Below are 21,747 nucleotides of genomic sequence, written 5' to 3'. Positions count from 1 at the left end.
CTCTCTCAAATCTGTTATTCATGTATAACGCTCGGGAAATGGTGTTTTAATTCAAGATCAAGCTCGCCCAGTACTCCAATTTATTATTTATAAATATACGAATTTCTCGCGCGAGCCAGAGGGCTTTGCGCGCGTACCCGAGTCATTATTTTAAATGTGAAGTTATGCGATGGTCCAGATATCATTGTTCATTGTGTTGATTCCGTTCGCAAGGATAGACCGTGGACTAATTGTTACAAAAGTCATCGTGAGAATTAAGCTCGTCGAAGACGTCACTCGATTGCATTGTCAAGCTTTGAACGATGACACTTGAAGAACGCAACGCAACGCACTCGTATACATCTGCATATTTGCCTGAATTATTTATAGACGAGTGATTTGTGTGCTCAGCTGTGTGTACGTGCGGCAGGGATGTGTATACGTGTATATCTAATATCTAATGTCGTGCGCAGCTGCACTGTTCTTTCTGTCGGGTCAGATCGAAGGTCAGAGAGCCTCGACGTCGTCGTGAGACGCAACGAAAGTTTCCGCCTCTATTTTTCTTTTTAACAGCACTCTGGACTTTCACCCCGAGTCAGGCTAAGCGAGAACTCTGCGTGTGCTTCACTTGGGAAGTAGATCGTAGGACCTTTCTTGGTTCTCTCAAGTGATCGTCACTGAAAGCAGTCATCGAATTTTGCATTTTTACTTTATGTTGTGGCGGCTACCACTCTAGACTTTTCATGTTTTGTATTACGTGGCTCATCGCAAGCTCGTGTGACAACGAAAGAACAGAGTGACCACAAGGTGGCGCGTGAAATTCCGCAAGTAAATTAATAGCTAGAAAAAGATATAACAAGTTTGCGTTGAAGTGGAAAAACATTCCAATCGAAAGTTAATTTTTTCAGCTAAATTTCGACTACGTGAGCGTCGCAATGGGCGACACGAGCGACACGAGCGACTCGAGCGACACGAGCGACACGAGCGACACAAGCGACACGAGTGACAAGAGTGACAAAAGTGACAAAAGTGCCGCTCAGGTAATGATCCAACGTCACTATTAGCTACGACCAAATCACTTATTAAAACAATTTTAGAATGGAGAGCAAGATGAGCGACCACCGGAAATCGGTTGGCTGCAGCCACGTGCATTATCGGCAGAAGAAGTTTCCCGTCTTGCACAGGCTCAATCTTATGCAGCGCGACTTACGGAAGAAAAATCGAGCGAGAAAACAAATGACGCGGCTCCGGAGCCGAATGGCACAGTCGAAAAGGTAAGTTGTAATGCAATGCTAACTGTACTTCTCGGCGAAAATAAAAAGATGCTGCATACTTTTCGTAGGAGGTCGATGAACCACAAGCTGAGCAGGACATTCCTCCTGCTGAAGATGGAAGGGATAATAAGTCGCAAGAGGCACCGCAGTGATTCATATTGTATTTTACTTTGTAATAATGTTTATTTTTTTTTAATAAATAAGCTTGCGCAACAGTGTACTTAATGAATTAAAACGAGGGTTAATTAATCTTTAAGAAAGTTAAGTCGATACGACGTTCCCCACAATCAGTGCGTTTTTCAAGAACTTTTACAGTTAAGCCATCGTGAAAAGCTCGAAAAAGAGCCTCAAGGGTATTATGCCAAGCGATAATTAGAAATGTTACACGGGTGCGCGCAGGAGAAACACGCGGTAGACAAGAGCGAAGAAGCGGAAGAAAAACCGTCGAGCTTGGAGGCACGAGCCGTCGACATCGGGAGCGCACAGGACACAAAAGCAGGAAGTCGTGAGGTCGCGCTTGCAGATGAGGCGCCGATAAAAATGAAGGAGGAGGAAAAATGGTCGCCGTAACGAGGCTGCGCACACGCCTTTCCCGTTTCCCTCCCGCGAGGCGCATCGAAGGCGATCGTCACCCGCGACCCGCGCTTGGCAATTGGAAAATCGCGCTTTTCACGATAACACATCGCGCGCAACAGTTGCACATTTCAAAATTAACAAGGAGAACGTGAATCTCCGCGCGGATTATTTATGCACGAGGATCGTGTAGGAACTTATTAGCTTCGCCCGTCGGTCATTAATAACCAGTTTGCAGCGCGTGGCTGCGTTTTCAGCGATCGCACTTGAGCTTTCTTTTTTTGCCGAATCCTTTGTAGTTTGTAATGTAATCGCTAGAGGAGATCGATTGTCACTTTCTACAATCGTCAATCGAGAAGATGATTGCATATACGATGACTGTACGTGAGCTTGTCTCACACACGAAACGACATATGATTTCGTTGAATTAATGCTCTTCTGAAATTTTCGCGATTTCTACCAGCTTGTCATATTGCGAATTGGCCAGGTCCGTAACCAATAATCAGCTCGAGCCAGAATGCACGACGAGTCGCGATCCTAAATGCCCGCAAAGCGAATCTTGCGCGCGGACGTACTGCGATGCGAGCGACGATCTGTCCTCGGGCGCGAACTTTGAACCTGCGATAAAAGACTGACAGTGTATACCGCCGGGCGGCTATCTCCTTCCTTTCCCAGACGATGCTGGTGCCTTCGCGCGCACGTCGAACGCGCAGTTCGCCGCCCGATATTGCAACGGCTCTGTCTGCTCGCCTTATTTCTTTTCCCGCTTTTTCCTTTTCATCGGAGGAGGAAGCGTCGTCGCGTGAGAAGTGGCCCTCTTATATTGAAGAACCGGCCGGCGCCAATTCAGACGTGTCTGCCTTCCGCGTTATTTCACGAAATCGAGACGCGCGAACGGCGGCTTTCACAGCCTCGAGCTGCCGTGTGTCCCTTAGCTGCGACCTTCTCAGCCCAGCCCTCGTGCCAAAAAAAAAGTGAAACATTACACAAAAAAAAAAAAACAGAACAAAATATGTCGCAGATAGTTTCGCGCGAGCTTATCGCTGCCTCGTTTCCTCTCGTTGTCCGGCAGCGCGCAAAAGTGCCGCTTATCTCCCTGTTTCCCTTCTCGCGCCGCGGCGAACTATGCCTGCTGCAGCTGCTCATGAGTTTCAATACTGCTGATGCTCTTCCATGCGCGCGCCTATGCGTCTTAGCTAACGAAGACTTTATGCCAAAGCGTTCCTGCCTAATTGCTTCGTAATTCATTAAACGCTCGCCTCTTTCGAGCTGTCCGAGGGCGCAACAAAGCTTAGCAAATTGCAAACAAAGAAAAAGAAAGCGCAAATAAATAAGCCGCTCTGCTTTTCTCCATTTCGTTAATATTTATCGGACGCGCGTTCTGCGCATACAGCATGGGACACGAAAAATAAAGAAAATCCGGAAAAACCAGTCCCTCCCCGAGACAAATTGTACGATTTTTCATGCAAATGAGCAGAACGCGAGATATCAGCAGAAAGCGAACCATTCATTAAAACGTCCAATCAGGCAAAATCTCGAGGGTTTCTGTGTCTTTTTCGGTAACGATTTTAATTATTGTTATTAAGTCTAATGGTGTTTACAGAAGCGCCCTCGAGGCTGTAGCCTTTGACGATACAGCCAGACTATAAATATAATATGTGTGTGCTTTAAATGATGTTTCGGCCGGCGAGGACCGACTACGCTTTATCATCCGGCGATTACATCAGACATTGACAAATTTTCGCGCGACTGCTATCGTCATTCATTCGCATTGTTTTTCTCTCTCGCCAGAATATAATCGCACTTCGCTTTTTCTCAACCAGTTCATAAATAAGCCATGCGCGCGCGCGCGAGTATCTCATCTGCGCGCTTCAATTAGAAAATCTGGCCGGGAGAAGAAAAAAAAAAGAATGAACTGAATTAGATTTCCCCGTCGTCGTAAAGTTTAGCTGTATACTCTTATCTGGCGAACTACTCCTCTAATTTATGACGATATGTGTACTCCGCGGCTAAACTAGCAGCGAGGGAGAGAGCGCCAGAGAAAATAAAAGATAAGCGAAGAAAACTCTTGGCGTTTAATAAGCTAATGAAGCTAAGCGTGTCTCGTCGATCCTCGATTTATGCTAATATTGCGCGGAGAGAGCCGCGAGACGCTCGTTAAAAATTACACTTGCTCGGAATCGATTTACATTGTTGTGTTTCCTTTAGTTCTCTCCGTGTGAATTCGAATACGCAGCTTGCGCGGTACGCGCAATTTGGAGCTCAGCCGAAGCATCGCAGACTCTTTATTATTTATCGGAATGTCATTGCCCGCCGTTGCGACATGAGAGACAATCGCCTTTCTCACGCCAAGTTGATCTCGAACGACACGCTAAACGCATCCCAGATACGCGAGCTCGCAAAAGCGAACGTTTTGCATATAGAAATCAAAGCGGCGGCTTGTCCACTGCGGCTCGCTTCGACTGATCGCAGTGCATAGCGAAAGTGCACGCCTCTCCCTCGTTCTTCTCTCGGGCGCATCTATAATTAAGCGACTCGCGCGTGCGGTTTTAATATTTGGAAAGCGCTTCGAGTATCTAATGCGGAAAATGTCTTCTTTTATCAATGTTTGCGTTTCGACTGTTATTCTTGCGCGTCTCTGCAATATTGCGCGATAGATATGCACTAGCATCTCTAAAGAGAGCGTGAAGTGTACGAGTATTAGTTGAGACCGAATGCGCTCTGTCAAATTCGTTGCGATGCGTATTTGCACTCGCAATTAAAAAAAAAATGAAATTGCAAAATGTCAAAACGCTTTGTCGTAAATGAATATCGAGCGGAGTCTCGTCGCTACTTTCGCACTTGGTCAAACTATCGAGCGAACGCGGTCACGAAACGCGATGAAATATATATGTATATATTAGAAAATCGCTCGTGTCCCACGGAGTAAACATTGTGGGCTACAATGAATATCAAATACAAATCAAGTGTTCGGTGCAATTCTCCCACACATACGTATTTTAATTGTTCATAGGATTTTCTCGCGCTTCAGAGCTAATTACCATGCGACTCGCCTGCACGAATGATTAACAAGGTTCTCTCTTCCTCTCGCGGGCGAAGTAGGATATTTATAATTGTTTGCCAATCGTACGAAGACTTTCACGACAAATTGTATTGGGATTAATTGAACAATCAGTCGAAGCGATTATCGGGAAAGTTACGATGGCTAACCTTGCTCAGGGTCGCAAAGGCAGGAAATACGTAACGGCTTTTAATGCGATTCTAATGGCCTCTCTCTCTCTCTCTCTCTCTCTCTCGGTGCTGCTATTAGTAACTGGCGAAATTCACTTTTCAGCCGTTACAGCTTAAGTGCTGAGTTTTAAACGCTACTTGCTTGATAATATAGCTTTTTTGTCTTTGCTTTGCTTTTGGCTTCTGTTGCGAGTTACATTACGGACTGCAAAGGATCGATTAGAGAGTTTCCGAGCGTGTATTGGATAAAAGCGATCGAGTGATTTGAATGGACATCGAAGTGCATAATTTTCTGTGGTATTTTTTTGTTCTATTTATCATAGAAGAGCAATAAAAACACAATCGTGTGAAATTTACGATCGAATTTTGCTCGATGCATAGCAGCTCCAGTCTCCCGCGTCGACGCCAATAATTTAATCTCTTTGTAGTTCGCAAGCTCCCCGTAACTTTCCGCATTTTTCCATGAAAACCATAAAAAACCAAACGAGGCTTTCGCTTTGGCGATCTTAAAAAGGAAAAGCCTAAAGCCTCCGCAAGAGCGACCTTTATTTTTGCTCCTTTACGAGGATATCATTGGCGCGTCGGCAAAGTGCATTCGTTTCTTTCTCTTTTTTCACCTGTCGCGGACGTAATGAAGCGCGATTAAGCGGCCAAAGTAAGACGAACGAGGCTCGTTTCGCGATTGGTTCGCCCGAGATAAAATAGTAGATTAAGGCGATATAAGCGCGAGCGATCAAACATTCCAAATTAAAAAGAAGTGGGCAGCCTCGCGAAAGCATACGTCCTGAAAAAGTACACGTAGCGAGGTTGCTTAACGAGCTCGCGCGGGCTGCTTTTAATATTTTCGAGGCAATTATCGTCTTTCGGGCGTCGTTCGTTAACGGTCATCCTAACATTTGCTCGCAGCCATTGTGCGGAAATAACGACGCAGTACGGCTCGCTGCTGCTATCCGAGCTAAGCAGCGCGATAGAAAATTAACGACCGTTATCGCTTCTCCACGGCGACACGCAATCCAAGAGTTCGAGCTGAATGTCTCGAGAGCTTAAGTGCGTTTAGCAGCCGCGGCGGAGCCCGCTGACGTAGAGAGCCGGCTCGCCTTTTTAACGATCATCCTCGTACACGGGCGGAGCACAGGACTCGTTGCGCTTTCAAAGTGCTGTCGCTGCGGCAAGATTACGACAAGCCTATCCTCCACTCCGTAATCCTTCCGGTTTTCACGCCTCGCGAGATTCCGATGACGCAACGCAACCCATCACACCTGCCTCGTAAACATCGCCGCGGATTCGTCCCTTCGACGCACTTAACGAGACGTTTCGGATGAGTCGCGTCCGCTGGCTACTCATTTTCGCGGGGCGGGCAGGGGGCAGGGGGAAGAGCGACGAGGCGATCGACAAGTGGCAAGGGGGTCGCGTTATGTGCTCCGCTCGCGCTGGGTGGTCCCGCATAATTTGCCTGACTCGTCTTACTTGAGCGCGCGCGCGCCACGCTGCTGCCTCCTCTCTTTTTCTCGCGGTCGGCTCGCGCGCCCGCGACACGGGGGCCGGGCGGCTCCGTTCCTGGAACGCGCGCGCCTCTCTCGCCGGCTTTGCGTCCGAAAATCCGCTCGCCTTTTTCGACGCTTCCTGCGGGAGTCGCCGGGCCCGTTCGGCTTCCAAGCGATTCGCGCCGTCGATTTACTGTTAAATCGTACGCATTGGAAATAGAGCGGCGAACGAAAGTCACGTTACACGCGCGCAAACGATCGAGCCATCGACTCGCGTGTGGTCCCTCGTATAATTTGCTTGGCTCTCCCGGCGTGCTCGCTTCCCGCACTTTTTTCCCTTCGTTCCATCGTTCGCTCGCTCTCTCGGCCGGTGCACTTCTTTCTTCACGCGTGCTCGCGCTTCTTCTCCGAACGCGCCGCGTTTATTTCTTTTATGCAAACAATTTTAACGTAATGAGACTTTGAGTGTATTAAATTGACGTTTTAAAGTGCACGAATGGGATTATTGGCAATTTCAAGAGAAAGAGAGAGAGAGAGTCAGCCAATAACGGTTAATAGGCTATCGCTTTGGCTTGCTGAATCATTTTCGCATGGCGATCGCTATCGTTTATCCTCTATTTGTACAAGAGAAAGTATTGTAACAGAGTTTTGCTGGGTCTCGCGCGCTAATACGAAGAAAATCGTCAATCTTAGACTTCGGAAATTGCCACGACGACAACAATTTGGGCGATAGTTCTCGCGACGATGATAATAATAATAATAATAATTTTACTTGCGACCTGAATTTTCGTTCGAATGGAAACAAAAAATATATATATTTTGTTTTTTATTATCGCAATTGATGGACGGTCACACGAGTCACCGTCGGGCGAAATTTCTGCGCACGCTCGTGGTTCCGTCGCATTGTCCGACGACGCGACCTTACCAAACGAAAGTGTAAACATGCGCGAAAACGGATTGGTACGCCCATTCCGCATCCACTTTCATGGCGTGTTTGCCGATTACGAGCGATTCTTAAAATCCAATTACGAAGTCATATCGCGACCTGGAATGAGAATTTTCGAAAAAGTCGACAAGCTGATCGATATCCGGCGGCATGCATGCATGTGAATTGGCCCAGATATTTCCTTTTTCCCACGTGCGCGATTTCCGGACGACGCGAGGTGCGACGGGCTAATTGAAAATGAACGTTTTCCCTCGCGGGAACAGCGCGTCAAAGTCTCAACGAGAAGGGCGAGAAGGGGGACGGGACGTTCGATCAAAAAGGCCGCCGCCAACGCTCGTAAGGCAAATACACACGTTTCGCGGCAGAGCGCGAGAGACAGAGATAACAGCTGCGAAAAGTCACGGACCCGTTGATCTTCTCGCACTCTCCTTTTATTCTCCACCTTCGCGGTGTAGCATTTACATACTTGGTTTCTGTACCAAAGGCAGATGCGGTCGGTTGGTTAATGGGCGATTAGCTTGCTTGAAGTAAGTTTAATCGCAATGTTTAACTGAAGTTCCAGCAAACGTGATCGTATTGATTGACAAAGCGAGGTTACACTCTCTCTTTTTTCATCTGCAGCAGCATTCGTAAGCCTTTGATTAAGTCAGCCAGCGAAGCAAGAAAGGACAAATGTAGTCTAGACTTGGGTATAGTAGAAGGACGAGGAGTAATCACAATGCGGCGCCTCTCACGCCGTCCTTCTCCCTCCTGGGATAGATAAAGTCTGCTGCGGCAATTGGCGCTCCCTCGCGACTACTTTGTTCGCCTGCTGATGGCCAATAATAGCCACAGTTTTTCTTCAAATTGTATCTTCATTGCTCGACCGAGAGGCGAAGTGCATCTCAATTCCACTTCAATTTACTTTATACAGTTACACGTCTGCGGCCAAATGGTAAAATGCGGCTTGTAGACTTTTGCGCAATTTTTCAAGAGGAGCCCTCGCGCTAATTAGATGGCCTACGACCTTTATAGACGTTATAGCCTCGATTTACAGGCGATAATGAGGCTCGCGCGCGCGAGCTCCTCTGCCGAGAGAACGAGAGAGCGCGTCCCAATTTTTTTTTCGACCTTCCGCTTGTAAAGTCTCGTTTTCCCGCGTGAACGTGTAGACAGCGCTCGCTCTGGCTTTCTTTGTGGATTTATCGACGCGAGCTCGAGCTACGTCGGCTCTCGTCGATTAGGAAATCGACGCGGTACACGAGGTTTGACACTCGCTTTTTTTCCATTTTTTTTCTTCATTTTTATTTCGAAAGTTTTCTTGGGATGAACTACATAAAGCCCATCGATGTATTTATCGTTAATTCGCCGCTGCAGGTGGAGCGGATCATAAAGATACGGTCGTGTGAGCGGCAAGTCCAAAATTTCGCGTGTCGACAAGTCAATCGTTCAATCTCCCGTCGGTCGTCCCGCATATACATCGGCCGTGTAGGTCTGTCGCGCGCTCGCGTCGCTCGGAGGGACGAACGAAAAAGAGGTGTACCGCGCGCACCTTTCGAAAAATTATGCAAAAGAAGAGAAAAAAAAATAAACCAACGATCGCGGGCTCGGCTCGGCAATTATCGGTACGAGCCATGAAAGTTTCTTACAGTTACGTCGTTACCGCGTGCGCGCGTCCTGTCTCGACGACACACCGAGTTATTACTAATTTATACGCGAGCGTGACTTCATCGCGGCTCGCCACGGCGGTGGGCCGCTTTTTTATTCTCCCTCCTGCTGCAAATTTGTCACGCTTCGCGGCGATGCGCCGCGTCGACCGCGAAATTCAAGCCGCTTCTGTCCACGCGAGAATTCGGCGCGCGTGTACACGAGTTACCGATTGACCTTGAATTCGAACGGATTTTCATACCTTCGGGACCTTTATTCGCGGTGTTTCGGTTTCTTCTGCGGCGCGCTTCGTTCGCGAGTGCCATCCATCACACGGGCGGCTTTATTGATCCACTTGCATTTTTTTTCTTTGGAGTTAATTATTTTTTTAAATTGACTTTGATCGATTGCCCTCGTTTTGAGAACGAGAGGTACTTTAGATTTCTTGGTGCTTCGGTTGAAAAGCCAGGAAAGCCAAGCGACGCCGAGTGTCCCCCGTAACCTCCTCTGAAAATACCTGTTGCACCATTACACGTCGACTTTACATACTCGAAAAAAGTTGGTTTGCTACTAAACCTAAGTCACTTTAGAAGCTTTCCAAACGCTGCGGCACCGAGTAGAGAGCCTTCGATATTAAATTGATTTACGCCCCGCGGGAATCGTCCACTTTGTCGAGGCGATTGAAAACGCGCGAAATTCCACGCGCCTTTGCCCGGTGCACAACCGAGATTTACGCGAAGGCCGCTGTCAAGTCGAGCGATTGATTTACACTGCGGCAGTGTGTGTGTGTGTGTGTGTATGTGTGTGTGTGTGCACGCCGCGAGAGCACGGCCACAGCTTCTCCTTTCGCGCGAGCTCCCGATAATCTTGCAAGACAGAGAGAGAGAGAGAGAGAGAGAGAGATAGGGGGGGGGGGTGGAAAAAGCAACGAGTTACGAGGGAGGATTTCAAACTCTCTCTCTTCCTTGCACGTGGTTATCGCTCGAGTTTCGCTTGATCGTTCGCGTCTAGTTCGGCGCCGATTGAAATCTCGTACGCTGGCATAAAATCCAAATGATTGTAAAACGCGCATTGTTGTCTCGGAACCGTCGTCCGTTCCGCAAAGATAGTTTTTAAAGCTTCCTACTATTGGCTCTCTCGCGCTATTCCTTTCCGGTAAAATTTAGAATGACTCTGAACTCCCTTGCTTGCACCGAGGAATGCAAACGGATTATTATTAGAGGCTCGCATTCGTAAAACTTGATTTGGCGAGAGGCGGCCGCCGACGTTTCTTTGTTTCGCACACTGACAGCTATATTTGTAAAATGATAATTATATTGTAGATGGATATATCGAGAAATTCCGCGAACGATACTCGAGAGCGAAAATCGCGAAGGCCGATGAGTTCCGAGAAAAGCCAAGTCTAACTAATTGCACGATGGGGAGACGTGAGTTGACCTTCGGATCGCATTTATATGTCGGATTCGATGTATCATCCGCAGTCGTAGGAGGGTCGTCGTCGTTATTTTTAGCATGGCGCTTGGAAATTTGCGTCTCGTGGAGCCCGCTTTCGCACGCTTAATGCCGGCAATCATCGTTTATTAGTTTCAAAGGCCCTTCAACATTCGATTATCGTCGGCGGGGCATTTGATTTGGCCGTAAATCAAAATCCACGTGCATTTTCGTTCGATCAGTTTTCCCTCGCTACAATATTTACGAGATATATTATTCCGTTATTAAAGTTTTAGGTCCGTCTTAAATTTCGGCTGTAAAGTTTCATTGCAACTTTTCTCAGCAATGCTATATCACGGAATTCGCCGATTCACCTAATTACGCGTCCGAGAGCCGAGCGACTTGGACGTTATTCGCGATCGGAAAGCTAAGATCTTGCAGTCGCGTCTTGTCAAAGGGTGAACTTCCATTGCCCGAAATTCTCACGGCTCGACGCACAAATGCTTGGCGAACGCTGAAAAAACAGAGAGGCCGTCGACATCTGCGTGCACTGTTGCACTTTACTCATTAAAACTCGTCGCGCAGTCTGGCGTTTAACGACGCGCAGCTCTCTCGCACGCGATTACGCTGTAAAAGTTCGCTCGTCCACTTGGACGCTATCGCACCGGCACGCGACCTTGAGAAAACGAGTTTCGCATATGCAGTCTAATTGAAAGGAGAGGAAAAGAAAGCGAATGATCGATCGATAAGGAGCCCGAAGCGCACCTACGTACACGTGTCGATAACAGTCGGAACAAATGGTTTTTATCGCGACAAGACAAAACCGTACACGGGAGCAGCCGAGCGATGAATCTTCGCCGCTGGTGTATAATCGAACCCGGAAAACAACTGCAGCCCATAGGGCTGCTCGGCTGAAACGGCGAAACTGAATAATAATCCTTCCGGCTTGAGAAATCTCGCTCCTTTTAACGGGACGTCAAAAACCTGCCGTTGCCAGATCTTCCGCTCGCGCTCCGGAGTACCGCCTTGCCAGATTATTCTTTTCTCTGTGCGCGCCTGGATTATGGACTCTTTTTTTCTTTTTTTCTTTTTTTCTTTTTTTCTTTTTTTCTTCCTTTTCCTCTGCCGTCGAGATCTCGTCGCGATTCGTGCTCGCTAACGATGTAATTGATCGCGAGTCGCTCTCCGCAACTCATTAAAACCATACCCGAAGGCTTGTGATTAACCAAATCTACCGAAATGAAAAACCTCATCGATCGAGCTCACAAGCACCGATGATTAATTATTATCGAGGCTAATTACGCGTAAGTAATGCCTTATCGCTTTGCTCTCTGGACTGCTCGATGAAATCGATTAAAAATCATTGCCACAGTCGTCATTTATCGAAATTCCGAAGACGATTCTCATCGGTACTCTTTCGCATCGGAGCACCGTGCGAAAAGGACCAAAAAAGCGGTCGAATACGTCGGATACTTATGGCCCAACGCGTGTCAGCCAAGCACAGCGCGGCAGGTCGTCAGCGCGCACAGTTCAAGAGCTATATATATAGCTCCTCCCCGTTTTGCAGGGCGGCGGCGATTCATTATCGCAACCAGCGCATCTCTCTCCCGATCCTTTTTCTTACATCACACACACACACACACACACACACACACACACACACACACACACACACACACACACACACACACACACGTTGCAAACATTGCTACAGGGTGTTCGCGCGCGCAAAGTTCCCGTTACTCCTCTCTCGTTTGATGCCTTCGTAAACACGTTTTTTTCGCCACTACACCACGTATCTTTACGTTACGTTAAACGTGATTTTTTGTTTGCGCGTGTCTTCTACTCTTTTGTGTATCCTACGACGTAGTTCGATGCGCGCCCGCAAAAATTATTGCCTAACTGTAAAAGCCGCCGTGCGCGTGTTTTTTTTGATTTTTGCCTTAGCTTGACGACACTTTGCTTTATAAACTCACTAACCCATATGCAGTGCTGCGCGTGCGCATATTTATTGTCGTTAGTCAAGCGTGTCGTGGTGTTTTAGCGTGGGAAGCCTCCTTAGCCGATTTTTCTGCTTGTTTATTTATTCTTTTTCGTGGCTTCCCATGAGCGTTCTCAGTGCTTTTCGGCTTTCGTCTGGCTGGCGCGCATATGGATTCCAAGCTGTGGCCGCGCGATCGATCGCGATCGAGTGTGCATTACAAAACAGACACGCGCAAGGGCTTATAATTGGACGCATAACTCTATCAGTCGCAGAAAAGTTCGGAATGCCCCGGCTGTCATACAACGAGTCCCGTTGCGCGCGCGTATTGTGATCGCTCCTTTATCTCTCGAATCTCTAAAGTCGCAGGCCTCCGCGAGCCTTTGTCGCGATTTGATTCGCAATTATTAAACTGTTCGCGCGTGTTGCGCGCGTGGGAAGTGGGGAGGCCATTAAAAATTAGCGTGCAAAGGGAGACCGCAGCGGCGATCCGCTATCTCTTCTCTCGTCCGCAAAGGCGGCTTTATTATTTGAAGGGTGTAGCGCGACGCCAATTAAACGCATGTGCATAGACTCCTTTTTCTCGTTAGCGCACGACCGTTGCGTTTCTTTGCTGCTCTCCATCCGATCGGAGCGCGCCGTGATTCTTATTTTTCGCGATTTGCAAAAAAGGGAGAGAGGCTGACAAAATCAACCGGCTCGAAAGCTCGCAGCGACGAAGGAAATACACTCGCACCTCTGCAGCGCGGTCTTGAGAAATGCGCTCTACCGGGGCGTCTCGTTTAAAATGCAGATTACGCCATTTGCAAAGCGACGCCGCTGCGCGCCAAGACCAAGCTTGGAAAATGCTCGCTCGTTTTAAAAGCGCGCCGCGACAATGAGCGCTCGCGCGCTCTGCACCTGGGACATGCCGCCTTTGCGCTTTTGAAGTTGATTTTTCTCCTTTTCCTTCCGAACTGGAGCTTTCTGTGATATACGTTGGCGGAGCGCTTTGTTTGTCTTCGTTTAGCCTTTTTTGCAAATGGAAACGAGTCCGAAGGCACGCGGGCAACAGGAGAACCTTTCCTCGCTTTTACCGTCCCGACGAAGCTAAACTCATTAATAACAGTATCGAGTAAGATTGGGAAATGTATTAAACTTGTTGATCGGCGGTATATATGTACGCAAAACAGCTGCACGCTGATATCGATCATCGAGCGGATCCCACACACCGCTATCGCGCGACGCCGATGAAAGTAGCCGATTACGATCGGCGATGCGAAGAAAAAACTTAAGGCAAGGGGCTAACGATAAAAGAGGCGCACGTCAAAAACTTTCATCTTCCGCGATGCCAAATTAAACGCCATGACGAGCCCGCTGCCTTCTCTTTTTTAGATTGCATGTCGAAGCAACCTCACGGAGGATGTTTTGTTTGGTTTGCACAAGTCTCAGTTGATGCGTGGGTTTGCGTTCTTTTGCGTAAAAGATCAAAGGCTTATTTCAACTGTGAATAGAAAATAATTAAATTTATTAATGAAAGTAAAACACTAAAGTTACATGGAGCACAAAATCTAAATTTATATTGCAAACAACAAGGAAATTTATCAGCAGCGCAGCAAAACAATCCATTTGCAACCGTTTAAAAGACTGTAACTCCCCTAATAAAAACATTCTTCTAACCTCGCGCGAACAGTACCTTAAAGACAATCACCTCTCGTATGTAAATATCGGCAAACGGTAGAGCAAGTTTTGCCAGAAAAATGGTCGTTGTAGCCAGTACCTAATAAGCGTTTAAACCGCGGAAGCTGTAACAGTATCCCATGGTATATAAAAGGGAGAAGCTCGCGGACACAATTGGCCATTGAAGGGAAACGGGGAGGGCGCGCGCTTTTCTGGGTTATCAGCGCGAACCAAACAATGGGGGCTTGGTTCTCGCGGAACGAGATAAAGTCGCGCCCGCGCTCTGTAACTGTACACATATGACCAGAAGATTTTCGTCGTTTCTATGTACACGACTATTCAATTCCGCCGTATGCTCGACGAAAATGCATCTTTTTTAATCCACGCGCTTATATTTTTTACCGATCATACTTTTTTAATCAGTTATTCGTTTGTTTATTCCGCAATATGTAAATGACCAAGTTCTCTTATCAAAAAATTGATAGTTCAATGATGATGGCTAAAGTCCGAGATAACTGAATTACACTCAGGTAGAACGTCGTTAACGAGGTTTGGTCGAGCTAGTCAAAGCTCAATACCAAGTTTCGTTATTGGCACGTTCAATTTCTATAGATGACATTTGTTCAAATCTTTTAAAAATGCTCCGATTCCATTCCCACAATAGCTTCAGTGCACCTTTCAACAAAATCAAATGGCTTCGTCATGCAGTCTAATCTTGGTCGCATTGTTCCTCTTAGCTCTCAATTTTCTCAGAAAAGAAACCGAACCAACGCGACTTGCATTCCACGTTGGCTTTCAAGCTTAATTGCTCGGGGCGATTTTCCACGCGTCGCAACTGCACAGCCATTTTACACGTAGCGAGGCAGTGAGTCCCGCCTATTTGCTTATTCTCTTATTTTTGCGTGCTGCGACTAATCCCAATTACCCGCGAGCTACGGAAATTTGGTTTTCAAAGGGATCGCTAATAATATGAGGCTCTTTCTGCGAATTCTCGCTAACACGCAAATCGGGTCAGAAGGTTGAGAGAGAGAGAGAGAGAGAGAGAGAGAGAGAGAGACAGACAGATTATTTTAGAAAGATAGTGTATAATGAGCTGTGAATTATCCGGCTGCCAATTGGGAAATATGATCTGGCTGAAGTCGCTGCGCGTGGAAAAAGTATCAAGTAATCATTGTGAAATGCCATCGCGAGAGTACACACCATTCCAGCAACTGCCAATTTGCGCCGGAGGAAAATTTTGTAATTATTCGAGTTTGCAAATGGATTCGCGTATAGGATTTTCACTCGTCGATTGATTGCGGAAGCGCTCACTGCGCGATCGCCCGGTAAAAGCTTAAAGACGAGGGAAAAGAAAATAAAAGAAAAAATGAAAAGCTCGCAAAGTAGCGCGGCTAAGGCGAGCTCGCCGGTGGCACGCGGCCGACGCGTGTTCCCACTCTCGTCCCTAAATCACATTCGACGCCAAATACCCCGAGATTTTTGCGAGCGAGCATCCGGTCGCGCAGATCGCGCTTCTTTATTTCGGATTCTTTGGGCCTCGTTCTCTTTGCGGATGTGCTTCGCGGTTTCCCCCTTGCTTCCCCTCAGCTACGCTCTCGTCTATTTTGAATTTCGTGCCACAGGAATTTTTAATCCCCACGGCGAGTCGCACAAGCTTCAAGCTGCACGCGCGAGTTTCCATTTTTGCGTTAGGTGTTCGACTGACGTTAAGGTGACGTTATAACTGCGCGAGACGCTTAATCTGTAGGTTTTTGTGGATTCAGTGCAGCACAAGTAGATGGTCAAACTAGCGCACCAAAGAGCTGGATGTAACGAGGTCATTGCGTTAAATATGTTTAATAACATGGCGCCCCCTCGACGGTTCAGCCCCTTGCAGAACGAGAATACAGATGTCTTTATTAGTTCGTACATTACTACTATTGCTGTGTCTGGTGTGGAATGAGACCTCACGACTATTTTCTTTTCCACGGTGTATACACATGTAAGAACAACCGTGTATTCTGCGTCGAATGTATTTCAGTGCAATTTCTGTTTAGCCGACACTTAGATTACTAGTGCAACATTCGTCATAAATGAGTGCTTATTTGCTGTGTCTATTGCTTGCAATATAACCGGTTGCGCTGGAGCTTCGATCACGATAAAACATGAAATCATCGTTGGGTTTTTTTGCGAAAACGGCCGCGCGGACCGACTCAAAATTGATTATAGTTGCATTATTGCACCTGCGATTTATAATTTTAGCAAACCATTGGAGAAAGCCCGCGACAAATTTTCTCAATTTATCGCATATCGATAATCATACAAGTGTAAAGCTGGACTTGGATGCAAACGACGTTATCGGAAAGAATTATTTCTTTAATGGCTATTTGATCTACGAAAATGTAAGACGAAATGAAGCGTCGTGTTTCACGTAAATGTTTATTTATAGTAAATTCATATTGATATAGCGCACTGCTATTAAAAGATTTTTTTTTCCTCTTTATGTAGTTGATATAAGATGGCCTCCGATAATTGATGTGGTTTATCTACGTCATTTTCTTATCAATGGTTAATCAATTTTCCACGAATGAGATGATTTTTCGTAGGCAGTCACTAGCAATGTACCGTTCTCCTTCGAAACCCTTTTGGTTCCATTACAAATACCTAACCATCTAATTGGACGAACGACTTAATAAAACTACGTAGGACTTATTACGCAATTGAGGATTTGCAAAACATGTCTAATTATAGCCCGACTTCCAAAAAAACCGTAAATTCTTCTTGCTCGCGTGAAGGAGAGAAGCGTGTAATTTTGCTTCCTCTTTCATATATATCAGATAAGATCATATTCTGTCCCAAAGTTGATTTTAACGTCAAATTTTCAAGCCAATTACCTTTTCAAATTATACATATTCAGGTAATGATACGTTTTCAGAGTACCTCCCTTTTTTCTGAATGATCGCTTGTGCATACGTTTACCGATTTCGTAACTAACTTCGCATGCCTAATCGATTATGCTAAATTGTTATGACTGCGTGTAACGAGCATTGTTACGACTTTTTCCGGCGAAACTCGCGCGAGACGCCTAACCGTCAAAGGTTTTTGAATCTAAGATTCTGAACATGAGAATGATCGACATGATTATATTATTATTAATCGACAGGATTTGATCGGCGCAATCTATTTGACACGATGAGAAAATAAATGAATCTTAAATCGAACGTCTGTCTCTTTATGCGTCGTTTATAATGAAATGATATGCGAATATCCGAAGCAAAGAATAAAACCAACTAAGAATAATTAGCCGTATTAACCAGCAGGCACGCTTTTGTTTTATCGATTGCAGGGTAACGCATTGGTGACGCCCGAAGGTTGGCCTTTAACCCTCGGTGGCCACGGACTCGTGCTGAGGCTCGGCGAGTTAGAAGCCTCGGCGCTGCGTCTCGGGGAATGCTACCTCTGCGTGCGCAGCGCCGCTGCTCTGGCCAGCGCTGCCACTGTGACTCTCGACTCAGCAACGCTCGCGGCACCAGTCACCGCTGAACAGCAGCGCAAGGATTCTGTTGAGGTCAGTTTATCACTGTGCTTTCGTAGCCGAGCGCCGATTCCGATTCAAATTCCGACGAGTCTTGCAGACGCTGCTTCTGCATTGACTCGTCGCGGAAACATTGCAAAAAAAGTCAATAGTGATTTGTACATTATCCGCGGGCAAGTTTTCACTTTGTAATCTCTACCTTGAAGTTTTTCATTTCATCGCTTCATTTTGAGATGTACGTAATCATCGATCTCGGAAAGCCATTGCGATTGTCATTGAAAAAACGTCTCATAAAACAGTCGCGGACAATCGCCTTACGAAAGCCGCGAGAACGAGCATTGACTGAATGCACAAAAAATTGCAGATAGCCCTGGTGTGGCGATCGTCGTCGATGCGTGCCCCAGGGCTGTTGGGCTGGGAGCTGGAGGACGAGCTGACAGTCGGGTCGGAGTGGCGCGAGCCGTTAGTGGCCGCAGCCGCAGCACCCAACTCGTCCTCGTCGGCTCTGTCCACCACCTCGTCGTCAACGGCGTCGTCCGTTGATTCGGCAACAAGATGGACGCATCATCACCATCACCACCGTAACCATCGTCGCTACCATCACGAGAGCCGGTCGACCGAGCGCCACCACCACAATCATCACCGCCATCGCGAGGATAGCTTCGCGAGTCGAAGCAGCGCCATCGATGAGTTGCTGGGTCACCACGACGTCGTCAAGTCCAAGTCGTCGTCGAGCGTGGACGCGTGGGCCGAGGAAGCTCGAGCCGCCAGCGAGAGACGATCGACCAGCTCGAGCCGATGCGCCGGCGAACGCGACAATCAGGCGCACGGCTTTCCCGCTTACGGTAACGCTCATTTTCCGTCCGCTCCGTCCGCGACTCGTTCGGATTCGCCTTCGACGCGAGGCACTCTGGCTCACGCGCTGCTTCTTGGAACGACAGCAGCAGCCGCGCCTGATCACCGCAGCAAGCTGAAGCGGGGCACGCGAGTGGTGTCGCCGGCGACAATGGAAAAATGGAAGGAGACCAGCCGCTGCGAGACACGCAGTCGCGTATTAGCCCCGCGCGACTTGGCCACACCCGTGGCCCTCGAGACAGTGGCAACGATCGAGCCGCCGTTCAAGGATCGCCAGCTGGCCAACGGCGACGCGACGGCGCTCCATCGCTTCGAGCACGTATCACGACCGGACCAGGTGTCGGACCTCGAACTGCCGGCTTACATCAGCACGCTGCTCGTCACGGTCGAGCGTAAAATCGAGAGGGTCAACGTCGACGACTTGACCTTTCCGTGCACCGCGTGCCGCAACATCGACACCGACGACCCGCTGCTCGGTTGCAAGTGCGCGGGAGACAGTTGCGAGTGCGTGAACGAGGCCAACTGCGAGTGCGGCGACGCCGGCTTGCCCAAGCTCGAGACCGCCAGGAGCTTCGAGATCGCCGGCATCAAGCACATCGACAGCGACGACGAAGAGGAAGTGCGCATGGGCTTCGGTAAGTACCTTCCTCCTTCTCTCGCTTCGAAGCCTGCCGCTTCGGCACAAGTAGCCACGCGGCCGCGGTAACGCTGGCTGGGCGTACGGTCGCGACCTCGCACTCGCCGCCGATTCCAGCCGAGCAACCGCAGCGAATTTGCTTTATTACCTGCGCTCGCTCGCGAGACCCGAAAAATCCGCTTAACGACATCGACCGCAACGGGAATCCCTGCGCAGAGATAAGAGCGCACCGCGGGGAGGTGCAACGAACTCGCAAAAATAAATAATTGCCGCGAAGACAAGGAGGAAAGAGCGAGAGTCGACGCCGTGAAAGTCGCGGCACATACTTTACGAGTGCGTCGTTGTGCTCTCAATGGACGATGACATAATTACGCGCATACATAATGCGCACGTTTCGGCAGTAAACCTGGCAGTAATTGGTTCGCGCGCGCTCGCGACACACCCACGGCGTTGCCGACTGGTTTTGCGCGCACGGCGAAACAGATCCACTCGACGCTTCTAAAGCCGGCGCGCGAACTACTTTGCCGTAGGGGAAAACGTCCAACGACGGCAACAGCGACAACAAAAAACGCGAGCACATAGACGCCCCAGCAATTAAACTCCACTAAACGACACATCCGCTGGCAGAAGAAGCAAACGCGCGACGAATTAATCGGCGCTCGCGACTTCGCGCAGTGTCTGCGCGGCTCTGAGTCAGACGCGGGATACTTGCATTTTTCAGACAGACCGCGTGAGCGGAATATCGAACGTGGCGGGCGTTGGCAAGAGCATCTGTGTCGGCCGGCAATGTTTCACGAGAGTTTGCCTGGACTGCCGAAAGAAGAGGCGGCCCATTCGCTCACGCGTTGCGCTTGCGAAATTCACTTCTCGACTTTGTCGTTGACTCCGTTTTCCCGAAAGAGAAAGAGAGAAAGAAAACAATCGGAAACATTTGGAATTTTTCAGTTGCCACGAAAGCGGTATGTCCGCACTTTTGAAAGTGAAGCGTGAAAAATGGCCTGGCGACAGTCGCACGCCGTCCGCGATGTTGCGTGGGCGCTCTAGGATAGAAGGTGCTTTTTTCACGAGCGCGACGACGACGACGACGACGACGACGACGACGACGATTGTGAAAAACGAGCGCGCGCGCTGCGAGGGAATGCCACTCGACCGCATGCCCGCTGCACCGCCGCGTCGCCCGTTGTCGCGCGCCGGCTGCACATACATGCGAACGCTTTAATGCGAAAAACCGAGCAGGTCAGAGTGCCCGTAGCTCCAGTGAATTTTAATTGCTCGGCAATTCGAATCTCGCACGTTCCGCAGCTAAATGTGCGCGTTTCTTTGTCTAAGGAGGGGCACGACAACTTTTACGCCCGAGTACTTTCATTTTGCCCGTTGCATTTGTTTAATACAGTTCGTTGACGTTTGTAGAACTAGATGAACGTGCTATCATGCGAAATAAATTGTATTCGGGAGGCCGCGTATTGTAATCGATCGGCTCTTTTGTTACGAAAAACTTGAACACAATGGAGCAGCTTACACGAATTGTCCAACTGTCGGTCCGAAGAATTTCTCGTCTCTTCAGACTAATTACCATTTTGAACTTAGTCAAACGAGCAATTGGTTTTTTGAAAACAACAAGCCCAACACCCGACGAGTGCGCTACTAAAACGCCATTTTTCAACTGTCTCCATGTATCAACAGGCCAACCCACGCTAGGCTAATCAAATCATGCTGAGAACCGCGCCGGAAGAAACGCGCCGAGAGCACGCGCGACAAAAGATAAGGGACCGGCGCACCACGCGCTTTTCTTTCGTCCAATCGTTTGACTAGTCGTCGAGTCCGAACACGCGAATGTATCAAGAGAGCATCGACCATTGAGTACATATCAGAAGTTCGCTCGCGACATTACTCCGGCAGTTGACTTTTTTATGAAGTGTTGGCGCGCGCGAGGGAAAACGCGCGCCACGCCCACTTTTATCACCTGCTGCGAAATGGTCAGCGGTCTCAATATACAGTTGTTATCGTCAGCACGGGCAAGAGAGCAACGAACGATGCCGGAGGTATTACGGCTCCCGATCGTTAGTCGCCGCCGCGCGACCCGATGAACTTTCAGCTGACTATGCGTCGATCATCGGGAGCTTTCGCTTTCTCGCAAGTAGGCGTTGGGCCGGCCGCGCGACGGGAGCGCGATGATAATTACTCGGATGAAAGTCGTCCGAGACTGCAATTGGAACTTGCGAAACGGCGCGCACGCGATGCGCGAACGCAAGACCGACAAATAAAAAGGAAAAGCGAACGATTGCAGGAGCGCGCAGGCAAATCGGCGCGAGAGGTCGGCCGCGAGCCCGACGTGTTGTAAAGCCCGTCGATCTCTCGAGCGCTAAGTATGATTGAGGCGGACTCGAGGCCCGAGACCAGACGGGCATCTTGTGTCCTCGAGCAACGCGGATGGGAACGCGCGCGGCTCGTCTATTTCTCGGTCTTCCTCTCCCGCCACGCGGCGAGCGATTTTCTTCCTCCTTCTCTCGAGGCTGCTCGCTGCAATAATTTGCGCTTCGATCGGGCTTTAATCCTT

The 21,747-nt window shown here is 48.5% G+C and overlaps 2 protein-coding genes across 2 annotated transcripts in view; both read left to right on the top strand.

The window, feature by feature from the left end:
- LOC131672382 (uncharacterized) overlaps positions 1-21,747 on the top strand; it is a gene marked incomplete at its 3' end in the record, with an annotated part of 198,591 nt that overhangs the window by 134,368 nt on the left and 42,476 nt on the right. Inside the window, exons 5-7 of the mRNA XM_058949573.1 lie at positions 17,510-17,731; positions 18,063-18,543; positions 18,640-19,188. Of these exons, the coding sequence (XP_058805556.1) occupies positions 17,510-17,731; positions 18,063-18,543; positions 18,640-19,188 (1,252 nt within the window). The remainder of the gene's footprint in view (positions 1-17,509; positions 17,732-18,062; positions 18,544-18,639; positions 19,189-21,747) is intronic.
- On the top strand, positions 627-1,486 carry LOC131672385 (dentin sialophosphoprotein-like). Its single transcript, XM_058949579.1, has 4 exons — positions 627-807; positions 888-1,019; positions 1,077-1,253; positions 1,322-1,486. The coding sequence occupies exons 2-4, from the start codon at positions 915-917 to the stop codon at positions 1,403-1,405; spliced, it is 366 nt and encodes a 121-aa protein (XP_058805562.1). The 5' UTR covers positions 627-807; positions 888-914; the 3' UTR covers positions 1,406-1,486.

Source organism: Phymastichus coffea, unplaced genomic scaffold, assembly GCF_024137745.1.
Source record: "Phymastichus coffea isolate CEN01 unplaced genomic scaffold, Cenicafe_Pcof_1.1 PCOF00149, whole genome shotgun sequence".
Classification (NCBI taxonomy): domain Eukaryota; kingdom Metazoa; phylum Arthropoda; class Insecta; order Hymenoptera; family Eulophidae; genus Phymastichus; species Phymastichus coffea.
Note: the sequence above shows the minus strand (reverse complement) of the source record. Positions and strands in the feature narration are given on the sequence as shown.